Source organism: Equus quagga, chromosome 1 (assembly GCF_021613505.1).
Source record: "Equus quagga isolate Etosha38 chromosome 1, UCLA_HA_Equagga_1.0, whole genome shotgun sequence".
Taxonomy (NCBI): Eukaryota; Metazoa; Chordata; class Mammalia; order Perissodactyla; family Equidae; genus Equus; species Equus quagga.
This window is the reverse complement of record NC_060267.1, coordinates 168,822,040-168,842,748: the sequence shown is the minus strand read 5'-3', so window position 1 is coordinate 168,842,748 and position 20,709 is coordinate 168,822,040. Positions and strand designations below refer to the sequence as shown.

Genomic DNA, 20,709 nt, shown 5'->3' with positions numbered 1-20,709 from the left:
AGAGAAGAGGTCCCTGAGGTGACATCTCATGGGGCTCTAAACAGGGCCCTGGAGAAAGAATTATTGCTGTGATTACAGGTACTGACCTTGCCATAAGGGTGGTGTAAGAGAAGAGAAAGGGGAGCACACAGCAGAAAGAGAAAAACGCTGTCAAATTTATAGGAAATCAACTACGTAAATTATGAAACACAGTCATGGCGATGCTTGTTCTGTGCAGTATAGAAAACACCATTTTTTTTTGTCAGTTTAGAATTTAGCTTTATTGCAGTAATGTTAACCTTCTTGAGGACCAATGTTTCGGGAATAGCAAGACCCTAAAATTTCTAATTCACATATGCTTGCCCAGTTAAAGTGACTATTGGGCTTAAAGTTAATAAAAACATATTTCCTCATTTCACTACTAGAAATCTCAATATTTTCAATAAGATACCAAAAAAAGAGTGGTCTTCGTTGCCTCTCCCACAGCTGCGGTCTCTCCCCCTCCCTTTTTTCCCCTGTGGCTCAGACATCCCCGGAGACGTGATCAGAGTTGGGGGTCGGCTCTGGTCAAAACCTGATGTGGGCAGGGTGCACTGCCCTCCCCAAACAGCTCAGCCATCCTACGGCGGGGCCTGGACCATCTCTGTGTAAAATGACGGTCACGGTCTGGATCCACCACCTCCTCAATTAATATCACTGGCATTGGGGTTTTCAAAAACGTCAAAAGTAAAAGCCAAGATTCTGCAGTCTGAAGTTATTAGATCTCCTTGGGTGATATTTTGGGCTCTAGGATGACTGGTCAGAGCTATTTCGGACGTGGAAACATTTCTCATCCCCTGCCCCTTCTTCAGTGTTCTCCCAGCTCTTTCCAGCAAATTCCTCTTCCCTTGGGTTCCCCAGGGCTGTGCTTATCACCAGCGTTCTAGCGATGGCTCACATATCTGCCCCCGCCTCCAACCATGAGCACATCTAGGGCAGCCAGTGAGCTTTATTTTTGGAGTATTTTATTTTATTATGTTACAGTAGTTATTATATTATAGCATAGCTTAGCATAGCCTCGCATAATGGTATTTTATTCGCTCATGCCTGGTATAGTGCTTTGCACATAGTATGTGTGGTCAGTGATCTTTTGATGACATAAAATGGTCTTGCGTCATCCTGACTAGCAACCAGCGGCTGGAATTACTAGTCCCACAATTTTGCATGAGAATTACGGATTATTAATAATAATGCTTTACAGTGTGACTTCTTTGTCCAATTCATCTTGCACATTGCTGCTAGGTAATAAAATACCCTCACATGACATCGAGCATGGCATAGCTTACAGCTGAGCCTATTTTTTCATCTTTATTCTGCCCCAGGCATTCCCCACAGCCTCCCAGGCTCTCCTCAGCCTGTCAGAGGAGAATCGACCCCCAGAGATCACTTAATGCCAACCTTTCCTTTGGCCCATGGTGAGGCTGGCAAGGTCACACTGGAGGTGACGGTTAGAGCTGGGAGTAGAGTCCTGATCCCCTGGCTCGGCCCAGTGATGTCCACTGCAGCCTGGAGCACTCCAGGTGGACGTCCTGCCTCTCACTTCTCCCTCCTTCAGCCCTGTCCAGACTTGGGGCGGGGGCTCTCACTCCTGCTCCCCTAATTGGTTCTCTAATCTTCCCTCCACTTCACCCCCTCAGAGGGAGGACACCCCCCTGGCACATTGCCCAGGGACATGGCTTCTCCTAGGAGGACATTCAGGCAGAGTGTGAGCCAGCCATGCTGCCCCCGTCAGCGCCTGCTCCATTTTACCACAATCTTGGAGGCCACGTGGACGGTCGGTGCTCTTCGTTCCTTCCTGACTCCAGGTGGCTCTGAGCGGAGGACGAGCATCAGTGGGCAGCGAGTCCAGAGGTCCACAGCTCCACTCAATCCATTCACCTTACTGCAAAGCAGGCCATTTTCTAAACCTCATTGTTCCCAGGACTCCCCTTATCCATACTCCATATCATCCTAGAAATTGTCATGCACAGACATTCTGGGCAAGAAAGAAAGTAACTCATCAAAGAATGTAATTTCAAGTAGTATTTATGGATTTTTTCAAATTCTAAAATTAACACATAATCGTTATTGAAAATTTAGGAAATATAGAGAAGTCTAAAGAAGAAAAAGAAAATCACACATAATCCCAATACCAAGAGACCAGGTGACTTTTGCAAAGTCTCTCTCACTCTGCCCTCCCCCGTCTTTCCTCTTCCGTGTATGCAGGCACCCTCCTGGCCCTGCCTCGCCCCTCCGTCCCTGCTAGCTGTTTCTCTAAGCCCTGCTAGCTGTTTCTCTAAGACTATAAACACGTTCAGATCTTGCATCCCGAGAACGCCCCCTCGGCCTGCATCCCTCCGGCTGTCCTCTGCAGCGTGGCAGCTGATGAGGCAGGGGCTTCGCCAGGGCTCCCCACTGCCCCTTCTCTCCTCTGAGGTCTCCTCAGCCTGCTGCCTCCTGGGGCCTCCTGCCTCTGGGCCGCCCTTCTGCCCCAGGAGTCGGTTTTGGTCTTTACTAGCAGACAAGCTGAACATCAGGATGCAGGTTCTCTTGCTCTGCCCCAGCCCGCGAGAGCTCCCAGAACCCTTCCCGCAGGCCCAGCTGGTCTGTTCTCGTGGGATTTCTTGGACAGCCTTGGAGGCCTGGACTTCCTTTTGCAAAGCTGCAGGCAGAAGCGCTGGACTGTGGGACATCCGAGCCCAGAAGGCACCTCAGCAGAGGGGCCCGCACTGCAGGGAGGGGGATGCAGGCCCCACAGGGACAGGGTCATGGGGGATGGGGTCATTGTGTGCACCGCAAGCAGCACCATGGTGCGGTGGGGTCTGGGAACCCCCAGGCTCTCCATTTTGCCTCACTGACTCTCTCAACAAATGACATGTGGGTAAAGATAAGTAATATTTAATCTAACATTCTACTAACTTAAGTGATCGTTTTTAGAGGGAACATTTCCCCCCGTTCCTATAGTGAGTAAGTAGCCATTTCTCCCCATTACTCTGAGAGGCTCCATGGCCCTCCTGTTTGGAGCAACTGAGACTGCAGACCTGGTCCACGGAAGGATCCTGGCCACCAGGGGCCGCCTCCTTGCAGGAACCCTGGCGACCCGGGAGTGCAGCCTTGGTCCATCTGAGCGTAGCACAGCCTCCGCCCGGGCGCTCTGCGGTGCTCGAAGGAGCCCTGTGAAGGGGCCACCGTGCGCAGGCTGATCTCACATATTTGTGTATTTACTACACCCATCTTCCAAGGAGAGTGTGCAAGGAGAGTGTCTTGAAGATGAGGCACCTTTTTCTAACTCACGCAAAGGCTCCAGAAGGGCTAGCACAGGATGTCTCCTAGGCCAGAGTAGCAGTCTCTCCCTCGGCTGCTGTGAGGGGTCAGGCTGCTGGAGAGATGGCCAGCTGGCCACGGCAGGACTCTCTGCGTTCTTGCTTTGGCCTCAGGGTGGTGCCCACAGCCCAAGTCTGGGCCTCAGGGTCTCAGCTACAAACGCCCAGATAGCAGCTTGCTCATGGTTTCTGTGGTCCCCAGTGGTGACCTGCCCACCCCCATTGTCCCGGTCTCAGAAAGTGATGCCAGCTTGGTTGTGAGCAGTGGGGGAGCACACGGAAGGCTCCAGCTGACTGGTCAGCATTTCCCAAAGGACAGTTCCCAGGGACTCTGAACCTGTGGCCAGGGCAATCAGTCAGCAGATGACAATGCACCGTGTGGCCCTGGCAGTCGGACCTGAGCGATGCTGGCCGTGGGCCAGTCCTCTCGGGTCAGGGCTAAAGTTGCCACTGGCCTGCCCCAGGGGTCCCCACACAGATGTCCTTGGGCAGGACATAGCGGGGGAAGTAGGCTCAGCTTTCCTCAGCACTCTCGTGTCTAGCACCCCTCCCTGATGCCCACCCCCCGTGTCACCTGGACCCAGCTCCTCAGCCACGTGTTTGGAGCCGCCCTGGTTCTTCAGAAACATCGCTGTTTCCCTGGTTTCCGTGTTCTTGGGGCAATCCTCACTGTTGCCCCTTCCTCCTGAAGAGCTGCTGGCCCAGCACTCAGGTGGGGTCTGGGGAGAGACGTTTCAGAAGCCATCTGCACAGTCTTGAGGGAGGAGCAGACAGCGGGGACTGCGGCCAGCCCGGCCCCTGGTCTCCCGCAGTGCTGGAGATAAGAGCCCTCAGGCTGTACACATGTGGCTGTGTGAGAGGCAGGAAAGAGGAGAGGCACAGAAGGACTGACGGACAGCAGACCTACCCGAGGCCTGGGGCCACAGACAGACAGACTTCTAGGGGGCCAGCCAGCAGAAGCCCCTCTCAGACCCTCTCCCCCCGCAGGATCGCTGGAGTGCAGTGCATGACGGTGCCTGGCTACTCCAAGGGCTTTGGCTACCAGACGGGGCAGAGCTTCTCCGGAGAGTTTGACCACGCCTGGAACGCCGTGTATCTGGAGGGGAGATGGCACCTGGTGGACAGCACCTGGGGCAGCGGCCTGGTGGATTCCGCCACCTCCAAATTCACCTTCCTGTGAGTACAAGTCTCCGCGTGCTGCGTGTCTGGGCGGTGGAAACGGAGGAGGCATGCGGATGAAGGAGGCTGCAGGTGGAGAAGGCCTGGCGGGAGGGGAGGGAGGCCAGGCAGCTCAATCTGCTGCTGGCCGCTCCCCCATTTCCTCCTGCGCCCAAGTGAGCTCGCTCCAGCCCAATTACAAGGGCCCAGACCTTTCTGCCACCTCACCTTCCACCACCTAATCCCTGCTCTGGCTCCTCGTGTGCCCCCCAACCACCTCCCTCCCCCTGAGTGCTAGAAGGCTTTAGCACTTGGCCCTGGCCACATGTGAGGAAAGGCAGGGCCCAAAAGCTCCTTTACCTGCCTGGAGGTTCCCTCCAGGCCTCTGGCCGTTGACTGTTACTGTGCGCGGATGCCAGGGTTCTCTCCTCCTGCTCCCGCAGAGGCTGGGCTTCCTCCTCCTCTCTGGGCTGTCGGAGGCCATATTTCATTTCTGAGGAGGGGGTCATGGTTTGTGGGAAGTGCTGTCAGTTTGCAGAGTCGCTGTGAGCCACACTGGAGTGGGGGGCTAGGGTGCTGGAGACTGGAGCAGGTCTGACCTCCAGGGTTCTGGCCAACCCCGGCCTTAAGCTAAGGCCGTGACATTCCTCCTGGGTCGTGCTGTCCATCTGCAGCTCAGATTCCTTTGTATCCAGAAAATGAGAGCGTTGTCTCTGATTTTTGCAGTTTAAATCTTGACAGTCTTGCACATGGGACAAATACAAGTACATGCACCACCCCCACACCCAGAGCTGTGCACTCACACACCCCCTCTGCCTCTGTCAGCTCTGGGTGCTGCTCATCTTGGGCCGAGTGGAACCTCCCCATCTCAGATGAGTCCCCATTCTTCCCTTGGTCCCCATCACTGACCTCAGACAGCCACATCTAGTGGGCCCCAGGGACCGCGGAAGGGCCTCTCACCCCCACAGCTCCTCAGGCACAAGACCAGCTGGGATGGACAGAGCTGTTGCACCCTCCCTTCCTGCTGTCCCTCCTCTCACTGGCTGGCACCTGCTCCACCAGCCGTGCCTCCGCTTGTTCACATCTCTGTCTGGACACAGTTGTGGGCTGTGGCCTTCTCTTAGAAGGGGCCTCAGATCCTGCCTCAGCTCCCATTTCTGGAAGCAGACACTGAGCGGGAGGCTCCAGTGCCCACGTTAGGATCGGACGTGGTGCCTCTTCTCATTCAGTCGGTGGGACCCCTCCTGTGGGTGTGTCAGCCAGAACAAGGCCCCAGAGACCCCCCTGAGAGCCCGCCTGCCCTCCACAGAGCTGGGGCCTGCTCACCCTGCTTGGCTACTGACCGGCTTCTCCCCGTTCTAGCTACAATGAATTCTACTTCCTCACCCATCCCGCACTGTTCATCGAGGACCATTTTCCAGACAACAAGAACTGGCAACTGCTGAAACCTCCTCAATCCCTGAGGCAGTTTGAGAACAACATGTATCACAAGAGTGAATTCTACAACAAGGGGATGCTCAGTGCCCACCCGGAGACTTCCATGATCAAAACAGGTGAGCGGGGGCAGGGGCCAGGGCGCCGGCAGCAGGGACAGGGCCGCCTGCTCGCGTGTCTAGGTCTGGTCCACGTGGGCCTGCGCTGCCAGGGCCCCAGCTCTGTGTAGGCTATACGTGTGTGCAGGCATTGGGGGACTACTGAGGCAGCCAAGGCCGTCAGGCCATCAGGGCAGGATGTGGCCATAGGTCACATTTCCAAGGACAGAAGTCTGCCCAGAAGCATAAACCAAGAGGGGGGTGCGGAGGAAGTCCATGGGTTTCCCTGGCCCCTGGGGGCTGCATGCACTCACAGTCCACATCAGGGGGCCGGGCTGGCAGTGCCCTCGGTGAGTCTCTCTCAGCTCACACCGCAGGGAGCACCCTGCCTCTACCCTGGCCACACCCACCTCCCAGGCCAGGTGTCCACGAGAAGCTCACTAGCCTGCCGTGTTCTCCTCCCAGCTCCTGGCGGAGAGTGTGTGTTGGCCTAGCAGAGGTGGGATCTGTGTGTATGTAGGCTAACCAGCTGGTCGGGAGCCCCGGGAGTCTCCCAGGACAGAGGGTGGGAGGGGGCTTTCTTAGGGAGGTGGTCCATAGCTGGGTCTTGGGAGCTGGGGGAGAGCATCGTCATCGTGGTAGACAAGGGCGGATGTGTTCCAGAAAGGGCACAGCAAGCCCTCCATCCTCTGAGCCAAGGTCCCCCAGAGAGCATGACCTCCTCAGTGCCCTTCTCTCACCTCCCGGATGCCTGTGGACTCTGCTGGTTGCTCCTCCCCTCCTTCCTGGAGGCAGGATCAGCCATTTGCAGGCAGCTTCCCTGGGGCCAGGCAGTGCAGGACACCAAGCTGAGCTGTCCCCAAGGCTGGCCTGGACTGACATGTGCTCCCTGCCTCCCACGGGGGCCGCAGGCAGCTAGCTGGGTGTGTTTGTGCACTATGAGGCATATGGGGGCCCAGAACTGTGATTGTGGGCCTCGCAAAGCTGTCTCCAGCGGACCGTGTCTTATGCATCTCCAAGGCCCTGGGGCCTGGTCCGGGGCTGGGCCCACAGCCCGGACTCCTGTGGGGGTCAGTGCACCCCCATCTTCCTCCAGGGACTGCCTGTCTGCACCATCTCTGCCACCAGGGGGCCTGTGTCCTTCCAGGAAGGAAGGCTGAGCTCTCATTGGCTGTTAGCACAGGGGTGCCTGTGGATGGGCCCAGAACCCCAGGGATCCCCACTCCACACGATGGGGTGACGTGGACCCCGGGGAGCACAGGGGCACCCACGTTAGTGCCAGCTGACTTGTCCCTTCCACCTCACGACGGTTCCCTGAACCAGGCTGCTGAGCTCTGGAATACTTTTTAAAACTACAAATACCTGGCGGCTCCTGCTCCCAAAATGACAGCACGAGGGTGCTCTCTTTCGAATGCGTTTCCTGCCTTACGTCAGATGGAAACCTGTCCTGTCTGTTGTGGCCACAGAACGACACGGAAGCAGGGACCAGGGTGCACCAGCGTCAGACTAATGCCACTGAGCAGAGTTTGCCTTTTCGAGAGACACAGAAATGGAAACACTGGGTTTCCTTTTTTTTTTTTTTTTAGTTGAGTTATTGATAGGTTACAATCTTGTGAAATTTCAATTGTACATTAATGTTTGTCAGTCATGTTGTAGGTGCACCACTTCACCCTTTGTGCCCACCCCCCACCCCACCTTTCCCCGGTAGCCACTAAACTGTTCTTGGTCCATAGTTTTAAATTCCTCATATGAGTGGAGTCATACACAGATTATCCTTCTCTCGCTGGCTTATTTCACTTAACATAATTCTCTCAAGGTCCATCCATGTTATTGCAAATGGAATGAGTTTGTTCTGTTTTGCAGCTGAGTAGTATTCCATTGTATATATGTACCACATCGTCTTTATCCATTCGTCTGTGAAACACTGGGTTTCTTAATGTGCAGTAGTCTAAAATTTGATTCTGGACTCATGATGCATATGTAGAATATCTCTTTGTTGGAGCTAGTTAGGTGAAGAGTGGGGCTGGGAAGGAAGCAGAAGAGGGAAACTGAGGGGGGCAAGAGGCAGGGAAGGAGGACACGGGAGGGGCAGATGAGAGCCAGGGAAAGCGGGAGCTAAGAAGGGCTGAGGGGAGGAGAGAGAGGGTGCAGAGCAGGTCACGGGCTCCTACAGAGGCCCAGGGTCGCCAGCCCTTTACTTCAAGTTTTCCTAGCCGTTCAGCTCGCCTTTGCCAAGGACCCTCTGGGGCACCCGGCCAGGCACTGAGACAAGGAAGGAGAGGAGGCAGGCTGGCCCTTCCCCGTAGTGCCCACGCCCAGCAGCGAGGACTGACATTGCATAAAACTAACTCCTTACAATGGGGCTGAGTTCCCTGAGGGAGCTGCAGGGCTGGGAGAGAGGCTTCTGGGGCCTCAGCCTGGTCTGATGAGTTGGGAAGGGCTTCTTTGCAGTCAGGACATCATGTTGAGGTCTTATCCAGGCTTGGGGGAAGGCAGTGGAGGGAAGAGTGTGTGTGAGGGCCCTGGGGTGTGAGGGAGTGTGCCCCTGGAGGATGCGAGAGGATGCTCTGTGGCCCCGGGAAGGATACAGGAGGGGGCAGGCCTCTCCACTGGTCTCCAGTTTGATGTGACCCACAGACGTGAGCCCAGGGGTGATGGGTGGATGTTTTCACGGGACCCCTTGGGTGCTGTGTGGAGGTGCTGGGCAGTGAATGGCACGGGGACCTCACAACCACCTCAGATGTGAGCTGGATCAGGAGGGACCCTGAGCAGTTGAGGGCTGAGACGGCTTCTGCCACTGAGCTGCCTTGGAGAGGAAGTGAGGGGAGAGGAAGGGTTCGACCGAGAGGAGAACAGGACTATTGTTCTTGGTCGCTTTCCTTTGGAGGTTCTAAAGAGGATGGGGGACCCTTCCTGTGGTGTGCTGCAGCTGGCTTATGTCATGCTCAGAGTGACGTCACACTGGTTGCTTAAATTTCCTGGTGAAAGTATTTACACCACAGAAATGAGCAAACACTACCAGTCAGGACTTTTTTCCCCCAGAGAGCCAGTTGTTAAGCACTTGCCAGCACGTCAGCACCGGCTGGACCCATGTCCCCTGACCTCGGCTTTCTCTCCGCAGTGAACGGGAAGGCCATGGTGACCATTGAGAGCTGTGCCCCGACGCTCTTCATGTTTATGCTCAATGGCAAGCAGGAGCACGGGCTGCTGAGCCTCAGGAAGAATGGGATGAAGCTGGAAGTGTACCCTCCCACCGTGGGCACCCACAAGCTGCAAATCTTTGCCAAAGGCAACTCTGACATCTACAGCTCGGTGCTGGAGTACACGCTCAAGTGTAACTACGTGGATGACACGGTCCAGCTGCCAGCTGAGCTGCACCAGCCCGTGGGCCCCAGCTGGTTCTCGGAGCAGATGGGCATCACGAAGCCCTCCCACCCTCACCCCATCATCCACACGAGCGATGGGCGCTGCTCCGTGAGCTTCGGCGTCGAGGAGGGCATCAGTGTCCTGGCTTCCCTGCACGGGGACGACGGCCTCATCACAGAGGAGACACAGCGGCGCTACATTTTCCAGCTGCAGCGGGAGAAGCGGACAGAGCTGAAGGTCCAGCTGCCTCACGCCGGCAAGTTTGCCCTCAAGATCTTCGTCAAGAAGAGGCAGGAAGCGGGCAACTACATCTTCGTCTTCAATTATCTCCTGTGCTGCACCAACACCAAGGTGAACTGGCCCATGTTCCCCGAGAGCTTTGGCAACTGGGGGCAGGACAATGAGCTGCTGGAGCCTCTGACGGGCGTGCTTCCTGCCAACCGGAACGTCCCATTCAAACTGAAGCTGCACGGTATCGCCAAAGCCCTAGTGAAGGGGCAGGACACGTGGCCTCTGACCCTGAACAGCGAGGGCTACTGGGAGGGCAGCTGCAGCACGGCCGGCTGCCAGGAAGTCTATGTCATGGTGCTGGAGAACGCCAACCACAACTTCTACTCCTATATCCTGAAGTATAAAGTGAACGCCCAGTGAGGGCCTGTGTCCCGTCACACCTCCCAGAGGGCCAGGCCTGCCCGGAGAGGGCCCAAGGGACGTGCAGAGATCCCTGGACACCACTGAGTCTGCATGAAATCACTTCTAGGCCTCTGCCTCAGTTTCCCTGCTCTGCCGCAGGAGCTGTGATGTTTGTGTTCTGATGGCTTCACTCAGTTGTGGCAACGGCCAAGGGGACAGAGGCAAAGGACCTTTAGAAGAAACAGGTGCTATGTAAATCCAAGGTATTGTAAACTGTCCACACTGCCCAGGTGCCCCTTCTCGTGCTCATGCTGTTGTCGTAGCGTCGATGTGGGAAAGCAGGGACAGTGCCCAGGCGGCAGGCTTGTCACGCCATGATTCGAGAATTCTCCTCCGTGCCGAGAGGGACGTGATTTGCCAGGCTGAGTCATCTGGAATCATAGCGCCCCTTTCATGTAGCATCACAGCGTTTCTCACCACCTCCTGGACCCCAGGGACGGTTGGACTGTCATTTTCCCCAGACCTGACCATCGTCCACATTCCTGCTGCCTCTTCATTGGGCGCTTCTTGCTCTTTAAGAGCCCTAGGAAAAAGAAGGTGTGGAGAGGAAGCTAGCCAACCACCCCTGGCTGGGGGCTGGGGGCCCTCAGAGTCCCTGTGTGTACTGGGAATGTGGCAACAGAAAGTTATGGGGAGACTCTAAAGCAAAGAGCAGCCAGTGCCCACTCATGAGTGTCCTGGGTGGGGGACCAAGGGGTGGAGGGACCCCATGGCCATCCTGCCACCTGAGTCTAAGGGATAAGACCTCCAGCTCGGCTTCCAGAGGAGCCTGCTGAGCAGTTAGTTCAGTCTAAGGTCTGGGGTGGCCTTCCAGGCGCCCTCAGAGCCTGGGCCTCTGGGACCCACCTACGTCCTTCACAGGGTGCCCCAAGATGCCTGCTAGGCCTTGGGGAGCCTCGTCAACAACCCAAAATAAAGACCTGGGCAGGGAGGCCAGGCAAGGGTATAGTGCAAACTGCAGTGCCCAGGAGCCTCCCATGATAACAGGGCTCTGCCGGCCCCCAGGAGTCCCTGCCACCAACACCACAGCTGGGGGCCTCCACCTGCCCTGGGAGCAGTTTTTGTGCTTGTCCTTATCCTATCTTCCTCCCTCCTTTTCTCTGACAAGAGAGACCCCCGGGGTCCCGCCTTCTGTGGGGCTCAGGCCCCAGAAGCCTGGGCTGCCCAGCTAACCCTCAGCAGCACCTCAGGCTGGTGTTGCCATGGCAACAGCAGAAAGGCTGGCTCTGGCAGGGCAGCAGAGAGGGAAGGATCGAGAGGCCGTGCGTGGCCGCTGCAACACGCTCCCAGCACACAGAGACCCCTGAGATTGTCCCTGCTGACCTCCTGGCTTCTCCAGCTCTGCAGCCCCTGACAGCTGACACTGCCCAGCACTCTGCCCCCCACTGGTGCTGCAAATGCCCCCAGGCTCAGCTATAGCCAGGATCAGCCAGGGATCCTCACAGCCGCCTCTGCCTTCCTCCTCACCTTTGTGTATCCAACACACATTCATGGGCACTTAATAAGTACCAGGCATGTGCTAGATGCTGGGCCTACGGAGGAAACCAAGGGGGCCCTGCCCCTGCCTCCCAGAGCTCAGGGTGGGGGGCAGCAGCCTCCATTGGTTACCCAGGCCTATCTGAAGTTCCAGGCTCCCAACACTTCGCTCCAGCATCTCCCTGGGGTCCCTCCCCCAATGGTCCCCACTGCCACCAGCATGGACCTTTCCCAGATCGACGTTACAGCGGTGCCCGTCCTCCACCAGGCTGGGGGCCCTGGAACCCAAGGGGAGCACCCCTATGGGGGCTGACCTGCCCTGGCCTGTGTCCAGCGCCATCCGGCAAGCTCTGCCATCCAGGCATTGGGCACCACGTCCCTCGCACCTGGAAAATGCACAGAAGCCCCAGAGGCGGGACCACTGTGAACCACGACTCGGAAACTAGGGGAGATTTTACACCCTGAAAACAGCCTTTTCTCACACCTTCCATTTTATAAACTGAAAGAAGTGTGCTGTGTTTCATCAAAATAAGTGCCTTCCATACATCTTTTCAAAAACAGTATAATTAGTCAATACATTGTGGAGCGTGCAGAGGATGCCACCCAGCAAAGCAGGAGCTGTCACGAGAACCCGAGCGAGGCCCAGCGCTCAAAGCGCCCGCAGCGCATCCGCGCCGCTCCCCAGTGTTCAACCAGGTAGCCCTTTGTAAAGACAGCTGCAGGCACAGTCAGAAAATCACCTGCATTTCTTTCCCCTAAGTAAAAATACATGAAATGAAATCCAATCTTCATGAATTTTTACACGCGTGCTGCTCAGGGTAGAATTCGGGTTTGCATTTTGAAATCTTTTCTTGCATTTTGAAGCCCATCTTTGTTTCCCGGTCGATGAGTCCCGGCGGCCGGTGGAAGGGGGCGGGCGCCCTCTGGTGCCCAACGTGCGGAGCTGCCGGCGCTGCTCCCCTCCGCGAGGCTGAATCGGTCACCAAGGTTTTTACGCCAAAATTGCAAAATGGTCTTGGGACGTTTATGTTAAATTCACTGGGTGCTTTCTTGTGGCCTCTCAGCGCTTCCTCGTGTGTACGCGGAGCACATCGCTGCCACGCACAGACTGTGAGGCGAGCCCGGCATGGTGAGAAGACGTGGAATGTAAGAGGATTTGGGAGTGCTTTGCCCGGAAATCCCATCTTGAAACGGAAACACTGGATACGGGACTAGGTGGGACGGCTTTGACCACGCTCATTGCTGTGCCAGTGAAGGACTGAAACTGAGCGAACTCAGGCAGCTTTTGCTGGCAGGTCCTAGGGTGGCAACCCTCAGGCCACAGGCAGAAGGGGATGCAGAGAGTCCGGGATGGGGGAAGCGCTAGGCCAGATGGGCCACCACCACGGCTGCAAGCGACTTCTTTTCAACTGGTTTCGGAGGCGCCACCGGCACCGCAGGACTCCACTTTCAATCCGATTACGATCATTGTGAGTTCCCCATATGTTACAATGTCCCACCAGGACAAACCCGTCCCACACAGCCTGCTGAGTTTAAAAGGAAGTGAATAGATTAACTGAAGCATGAAGGATTTAGGCTAGACTTAAAGAACTCTTTCCTGTTGTTAAGCAGGAGGGACAAGTTGCCAAGAAAGTTTGTGAAATCCTCTTCTCAAAGGACTTGAAAAGTAGAAGCGTTTTCCCAGTGGTCTAGGGCTTGAGAGGCCAGCTCATTGGAAGGAGGACGTTCTGCCCAAGCCAGTTAGCCCTTGAAATGCACTAGATGGTCCACAGCGGACACAGGTGAACGGTGGGGCCACGCCCTCCGCCATTGGCAAAGCGTTCTAAGCTGGTGTGCATCCGAGTCCCACATCGGTTTATCTGAGGTCTGTAATTTCTTTTCATTTGGAGTAAGTAGTTGGAACTCTTGAGAGGTGATTACTTTTCATAACGTGTGCACTGAGTTGCGTGGGCCGGTGGCTGTTGACTATGCTTTCCCCACATTGTTGCTGGTGTTGTTTTTCAATAAAATTTATATTCATTTTTATCCAACAATGTAATTATCGATCCATTCTTACCACTGCTCTCACAAGGGGGGAGAAAACAGGGAAAAACACTTTCATGTTCAAAAGAATCCACAGAAAAAAAAAAAAAATCAATGTCCCAGCCCTTTGAATGTGATGGTGAGATGCAAATGGGATGTCAGGCAAATAGCTTTTTCACATTAAAGAAAACATAATTGGGTTAGCTCCAGCCCCTCTCTGCTCACACGCCTTTGAAGAACATGAAGGCAGTGTTTCTTTCATTGAATCTTGTTTAACTTAAAAATTTTAAAGTCAATCCTAATTCCTAATTTCTGTTTTTAGTGGGAGAAAAACAAATGTGCCACAAGTGCCTATCACTGTACTTTTTTATTGTTTTAAATATATATATATAGCTATTTCTTGATATTCGTATACATGCAGAAACTTGCCAGCAGGTTATCTAAACAGATTATTCATAAATTAGACATTTAGGGGAATATAGAAAATGAAAATCTAGACACCTCCAAGAAGCTGCTGTCACCGTGGAGACCATTCCGTAGCTGTGGTGTGAAAGACAAAAAGAACTTGTGTTCCCAAATATGGCCTTATCGTGTCCCTCACTGCTAGAGGCATAAACCTGAGCCCCAGCACGCCTCTCCTTAGGCAGGAGGTCTGTGGTGGACCATGTCAATAACAGCGTAGTAAGAGGATGTCAGAAGAAACAGTCTCCTGCATAATAGAAGGAGGAACTCTTGAGTTATTAGAACAGTCTGCAAATGCCACCCCGAGGCTGGAATGGGTGACCTCTACTGTCCCTTCCAGTCCGGAGAGTGTGTGATGCTGTGTCTCCGTGAACAGATGCTGGCAGGCGGTAGACCTGGGAGTGTCAGTTGCAGAGCATCTGAAGGGTCCTGCTGTGTTAAGAGCCTGCCCTGCAGCCCCCAGCAGACTGTGCTGCTGGCTCCTCTCTTGCCTGAGGCCAAGGGGCTGGAGAAAACCCAGCAGAGGGACCAAAGAGGACGCAACAGTCCCTGACAGGATGTTGCTTCTCTCTGACTCTGCAAGCAGAACTAAAGAAAACTGAAAGTCACGGGGCGCCTGGGATGCCCTCTGTTGGGTGTTGTCCAAGCATCCCTGAGTCAAAAGATACTGAACCCAAGTCACTTTTCTCCCCCAAATTACCGGTAAACATATCTCCATCCCCCAGGTACCATGGTGGCCACCAATGACTCCTCCATCCCTCTCAGTGATGGAATCTGGTCTACTCTGGCTGTGTCGCATATCTGACCTATCTCCCAATCCACGTCTGCTCCATTCCCACGGCCTTTGCTGCGACCCAGGCCTTCATCATCTCTCAGCTCCACTGTTGTGGTTGCTTCCTGTGATGCCATGAACCCCCACCTGCCCCATGACTCTCCATGTTTCTTCTTATATGAATGCCAGGACTACTGGGTTGTGTTAAGACAAGATTTCCATGAAAGCCTTCCGGAACAAGTTGGCCATCTCTGAAGAAGGCATAATTTGTGTCAGGCACTGATGGAAAAGACGGGTCTTCAAACAAAAAATGGATTTAATGGGGAGGCAGGAAAAACTCCCAGAGTCGCCTCCTTTCTCTGGACTCTGAAGAGGCAAGGGGCCGAGGTCTTCACTCCTAGGTGGTAGTGGGTAGGATGGCTCATAGAACCACAGCTGGATGAGTGGTAGAGCCTGAAGGTGAGCAAGCTACACCTCGTAAGTCAGATTATCCACAGAGAAGGGCCGCCCTGCCAGGGAAGGGGCAGGTGGGTGGCAGAGGACAGTCAGAGACTCTTTGGCTGTGAATAGTCTGGGGAATTGCCTTCCGTCTATCTAGTTATGATTCCTGCCCCAGATCCACACCCCCCCAGGACCCTGTTGGAAGGCGATTCTTTACTTAAACTTGGTGCTTCTGTTTAGGAGTGGATCAGTATCGCTAAAGGCGTCTGCCAGTATCCCCCACAGCCACCCAAACAGAGCCCAGGAAATACACCTGCCCAGGAGAACCTGTTTTCTTAGGAAAGAGCCCCGAAATGGCAAATCTTTGGTTATTTAAGATCAAAACGCATAAATATTTTCTACCCCAGCGAAGCCTGAGTATGTGGGACTATCTTCAGGAGAGCTGGTGTTTCAGGAAATGGTGCTCAAGTGATGCTCCAAGCTGGTGGCTGCTTTGAACATGGCTGTCCTCAAGGCCAGTCCTCTACAGAGAAGCACCTGCAGGATGAGGAGTAAAAACGACCAAGAGCCTTGAGGCTCCTGGTGTTTCCAGGGGCAAAGGTGAGTCATGAGGGTTGGAGAATGAGAAGGAAACCTGGACAGGGCCAGCCGAGTGTTTTCATGTCTCTCCTTAAACCAGCTGCCCAGATGTTTGGTCCTTGCTGCGTGGTCCACTGGGTTAAGAAGGATTCTGAAGTCACACTGAGCTTAGCAGGAAAGAGTGTTGTGATTAGCTGGTGATCCATAGACGCTTGGTTGAAGGGGGAGGTATGCCACGTATTTGCCAATCCTGAGTTAAAGGCAGCCAAATCAGGCTAAGACCACAATAACGAAGGAGATTATTCAGACAGATGTGAGCACTGGCTTCCCAGCAACCTGGCCCACCGACTGACTGACAACCAGTCAACTCCCAAACCATAGGTCCCAGGGTACGCTGGAGGCCTCCTGATCCGCTCTGGGCTCTGGGAGGATGCACTCAACATCCCCACTTGGAGCACACAAACACAGGCTGGCATGTTGCCCCAGGAAGAAGGAGCCCATGCAGAACTTATTTGCTGTTTCATCTCCATGATCAAACAATACCTTGCATTTAGAATAAGTGGATCAGTAAATTTTTGAAGGAAACGTCAATTTATCGTTTCAAAAATGAATTAATCCTTCACTGGATTTATTTATATGGCTGTTGACTAAAAAAAACTGTTGAGTGACAACATCCTAAATATTCATTCCTTCTTTTTCCCAACTAACTAAAAAAGGCTATGCCGGGCAGTGAGCTCCTTTGCCCCTGTGGGAAAAGTATATTTACAGGAAGATAAAAATTGCCCCCCGGCTGGGAGTGCTCGTGGTTTTTGCCACCGGGAAGCAGTCAGGGCAACCGATCGATGGACCGGAGGAGTGCCCTTCTTCTCGGGGGACCGGCCGCTCCCAGCTTGTGCTGAGATTGCTTTGTTTCCATGGGGGGACGGCTGACTGCCTCCGTGACACAAGGAATCAGCCATCATTTCACCCTGGCTGTGCGGGGACCGAGGCAGAGACGCCCCCCAACAGGGTGGCAGGGAGCACCGTGGAGAGACTTGTGGCGTGAGGGCGGAGGGGCAGCCCCACCCCTCTGGGTGAACGTCCAGGAACAATCCGACTGCATGAAGAAGGGAGTGCAGGTGTTAGGAGTGTGCGCCTGGCAGCTCCCATGTGGACAAAGAATGAAGATGAGGGAAAATGAGGAACCCACATGACCACGGGATTAAGGTCGCCCAGTGCACACTTTGCTGCTCCCTACATGTATTTGTATGTATGTGGACACCAAGGGGATCTGAAAATTAGCATGCTATTATATTATAAAAAATTAAATGTAGCCAAGATGCCAGAGACACTTGGAGGCTGTCCCTGCCCCCGACATCCTTTGTGATGGTCCCGCCCTCGGGACTGGGGCGAGTGTGGGCACCATGAACCCGTTGGCATCCATTTCATCAGCATCAGATCCCCTTGGCCATCTCCCAGGAGGAAAAGAGCGGAGAGAGCACGTTCAGCTGACGGCGGGAGGAAATCCACTCTGTCAGTAAAAGCGTCACTTGACATTTTTAAAGCTCAACAAGAGTGTTGAAAGTCCATTTTAAAAAGAAGTCAAAGGGCTTCTCTCTGGAAAGATGCCCTCGTGGCCGCTGGTCCCTGTTTGTGTGCTGTCTTGCTCAGTCAGGAGCCATTAGTGTAAGACTGAAGCCTCAGTCTCCCTCTGTAAATGCTGATTTGACCCAGGGACCCCTCCTCGCAGAGCCCTGGCTGTCGTTAGGTTGGGGAGACGTGGGGCTCAGACCTGTGGGACAGCAGCAGGCTGGTATAAACCCTGAATCAGCCTCCTGGAGCTGACCCCAGCTCTGCCACCTCCCACTGCCTTTGGTAAGTTACTCAACCTCCTGTCTCAGCTTCCTCAGTAGTAACATGGGGATGATCATAGCACCTTCCAGGGTTTGAATGAGTGGACACCGAGACAGTGAATGCAACAGGCCCGGCACAGAGGAGGTACTCAGTGAGGTCAGCCCTCGTCACTGCCACACCACAGTTGTTATTATGAGAATGAATGTCATTAGCATTATGAGAATGATATTGAAGTGTCATGTGTTGTTCCCTGAAGAATCCAAAGGTCACAGGCCTCTCATGCAATCATAGCCATCACTGATTCCAGCCTCTAAAAGAAGTCTGGTCTCCAACACTTGGCCACCCTGCCTCCCCTAGAATTCTTCCAGAGACCGGGAGCTCACTACTCCACAGGCAGCTATTCCATTATTGGGCAGCTCTGCTAAAAGGCCCTCCCAATACGTAACTGCCTTACATGAGAGCAGTTGAGCCCATCCACCCACCGGCTCAGAAATGCATCTGCTGTATTCCAGGACCACTATGTGGCAGGAGCTCTGAGCCACCAGCACAAAGCCCAGCTCTAGTCGGGGGGTTCTCGGGGCTGGGTAAACAGCTGCAATATACCTCAACAGGGAAGGGGAGCCCAAAGACAGAGAAAGAAGAGCATAATCTCGCACTTGAGCGAGGCTGCAAACCAACCTCTGACACCACAGGAAGACAAGTCATGGTTAATAACAATACAATCCACATCCTGAGTGACCCCAAGCCCTTATCCCACTCCCTGCCCCAAGCCTGCCTGGCTTCTATCCTCCAAGCAAAGGCTGAGTGTTCCTCTCTTGGAAAACTGACCAACCCAAGAAAAAGCCCCACACTGCTATCTGTGGGCAGCACTCCAGGGAAAGGACCTGGACCACATATGACCACCTCTCGTTGCCAATGTCATTTGTGATGGTTTAAAAACATGTCCACGAATTCTTTGGTACTCCTCCCTTCATAAAACCCATCCCCTTAAGTGGGAGCTATACTTGGTGACTCTTCTAACACATAGAATGTGATGGAAATAATAGCTTGTGATGTTCAAGATTAGGACATATAAGGCACTACCACCTGCTCCTCGTCCTCTCTCAGGTCACTGGCTCTAGAGAGAGTGAGCCACCTTGCTGTAAAGACTCTCAAGCAGCCCTCTGGAGAGGGGCCACGTGGTAAGGAACCGAGGCCTCCCGCCAAAAGCCATGTGGTAACCATCTTGGAAGCTGATCCTTCTGCAGATTCTGCAGCGCCGGCCAACCTCTTGACTGGAACCTCATGAGGAACCCTGAGGCAGAACCACCCGCTTATACCACTCCTGAATTCCTGACCCACGGAAACTGTGAGATGATGAAAGTTTGTTCTTTGAAGCTGCTACATTGAAAGGTAATTTGTTACCCAGCAATAGGTGACTAATAGGCATTTTAGTATTTCAATCCTTAAAATGAAAGGACCTCCAAAGATCCCCAGAGCTGAGGAAAATGTCTGACTAATAGGCGTTCCAGGAAGAGAATAACAATATTAGCAAACACTTATCATAGTGCCTAGTTTGTGCCAGGAACCACTGAGGATTAAATTATTAAACACATCATTCAAAAGAATTTCCCAGGATTGCAGGACACACGATGCATGAAAACAGAGCCATTCTAAGGCTCGTGATTGTGAATTAAAGAACACTGGGGACAAACAGGTCCTCCAGAGAAGAAATAAAACAAGTGACCTGCAAAGGGTCAGGAGTCAGAATGGCTTCGCTCTTCACGAAAACACTGGAAATGAGAAGACAGTTGAGCAATGCCTTCAATGTTCTACAGGAAAACGACTTCCAACCTGGAGCTCTACACTTAGTTAAAATCTCTCAAGGGTGAGAGCAGAATAAAAATATTTGCAGACATTCAAGATCTCAAAGAAAATCCGCCTCGTGTGAGCCATTTCTCTGGTGGAGTGCTCAAACCCACGAGGGACATAAACCAAGAATGGGGTACACTTGGGGCCAGGAAGCTCCGACAAAGGAGGGACAAAGGGAAGCAGTCATGGGATGTGGCTGTGCAGCCAGCAGGAGGAACAGTCTAGAAAGGAGCAGGGCAGACCAGTCCAGGAGGCATGTCACAGAAAGAAGTAAAATGGGACCAACAAATGGGTGACCTGATGCAGTTGCCTTTATTGGGGGAATTTTATAGTGACAATGAGGAGTTTGGGGGACTATTTGGTATGCAGAAAACACAGCAAATGTTAATTCTATGGAGGCAAATTGTACCAAAAGAGTCAATTTAGTCATAGTATACTATATATTGATATTTACATGGTTTTAATAACATAAATGTCGAATACTGACATGTTAGATGCTGTATTTGGACACCTGGTGCCTTTCCAACCCCGTTCTCTATTTCTCATCTCTCCCTTTAGAGGATGAGGGAGCAAATTCTTACTTTCTCCCAGTAATGTTTAGTTGATTTTTGTAGAGTCTTGCATATCTTGTATTAAATATATTTCTGGGTTTTACAGGTGTGTTTTTCAGGATGCGGTAAATGGTACCAATTTTTAAGTTCATTCTCTAATTGTTTGCTTCTAGTGTATAGAAATACAATTATAATACAGGAAATCATGCTATGTGTTCTCTGTGGACGTGTACAAGTACAAAAATATGGTTGTGAAGTGCTAACACCATCACCAGGATAGCATATGCTTCTGGAGATAGAAGAAAGGGCACAGAATTAGAAAGGGCCACAAAGAAGTTCTTGGCAATCTTTTACATATTTAAGTTTTGAAGCATGTATGATGAAATGTCAGCATTTGTTAAATCCAGGGGGAGACACATCATCCATGCCACCATTTTAAAAAAAGAATCTTTGCCTAACCCAGGGTCATAAAAGTTTTCTGTTTTTTTTCTAGAAATGTTATAGTTTTAGCTCTTAATAGAAGTCACTCTACTGTAAATGAGCCCCATTCTCCCTGGAGGATGGAAGGAACAGCAAATGGTGGGTGGCCAGCCTCTGTGGCACCGGTGTCCCTTGGAGCCTACAGACAAAGGAAGATGGGCTCTCCTCCCGCT

General features: G+C 53.1%; 1 protein-coding gene across 2 annotated transcripts in view; it reads left to right on the top strand.

The window, feature by feature from the left end:
• Nucleotides 1-13,532, top strand: part of KY (kyphoscoliosis peptidase) — a 43,579-nt gene extending 30,047 nt beyond the window's left edge. For both annotated transcript variants that reach the window (XM_046646588.1, XM_046646596.1), the window contains 3 exons: nt 4,308-4,496; nt 5,841-6,031; nt 9,132-13,532. In XM_046646588.1, the coding sequence (XP_046502544.1) occupies nt 4,308-4,496; nt 5,841-6,031; nt 9,132-10,027 (1,276 nt within the window). In that variant the 3' untranslated portion in view covers nt 10,028-13,532. The remainder of the gene's footprint in view (nt 1-4,307; nt 4,497-5,840; nt 6,032-9,131) is intronic.
• Nucleotides 13,533-20,709: the final 7,177 nt, after the last annotated feature.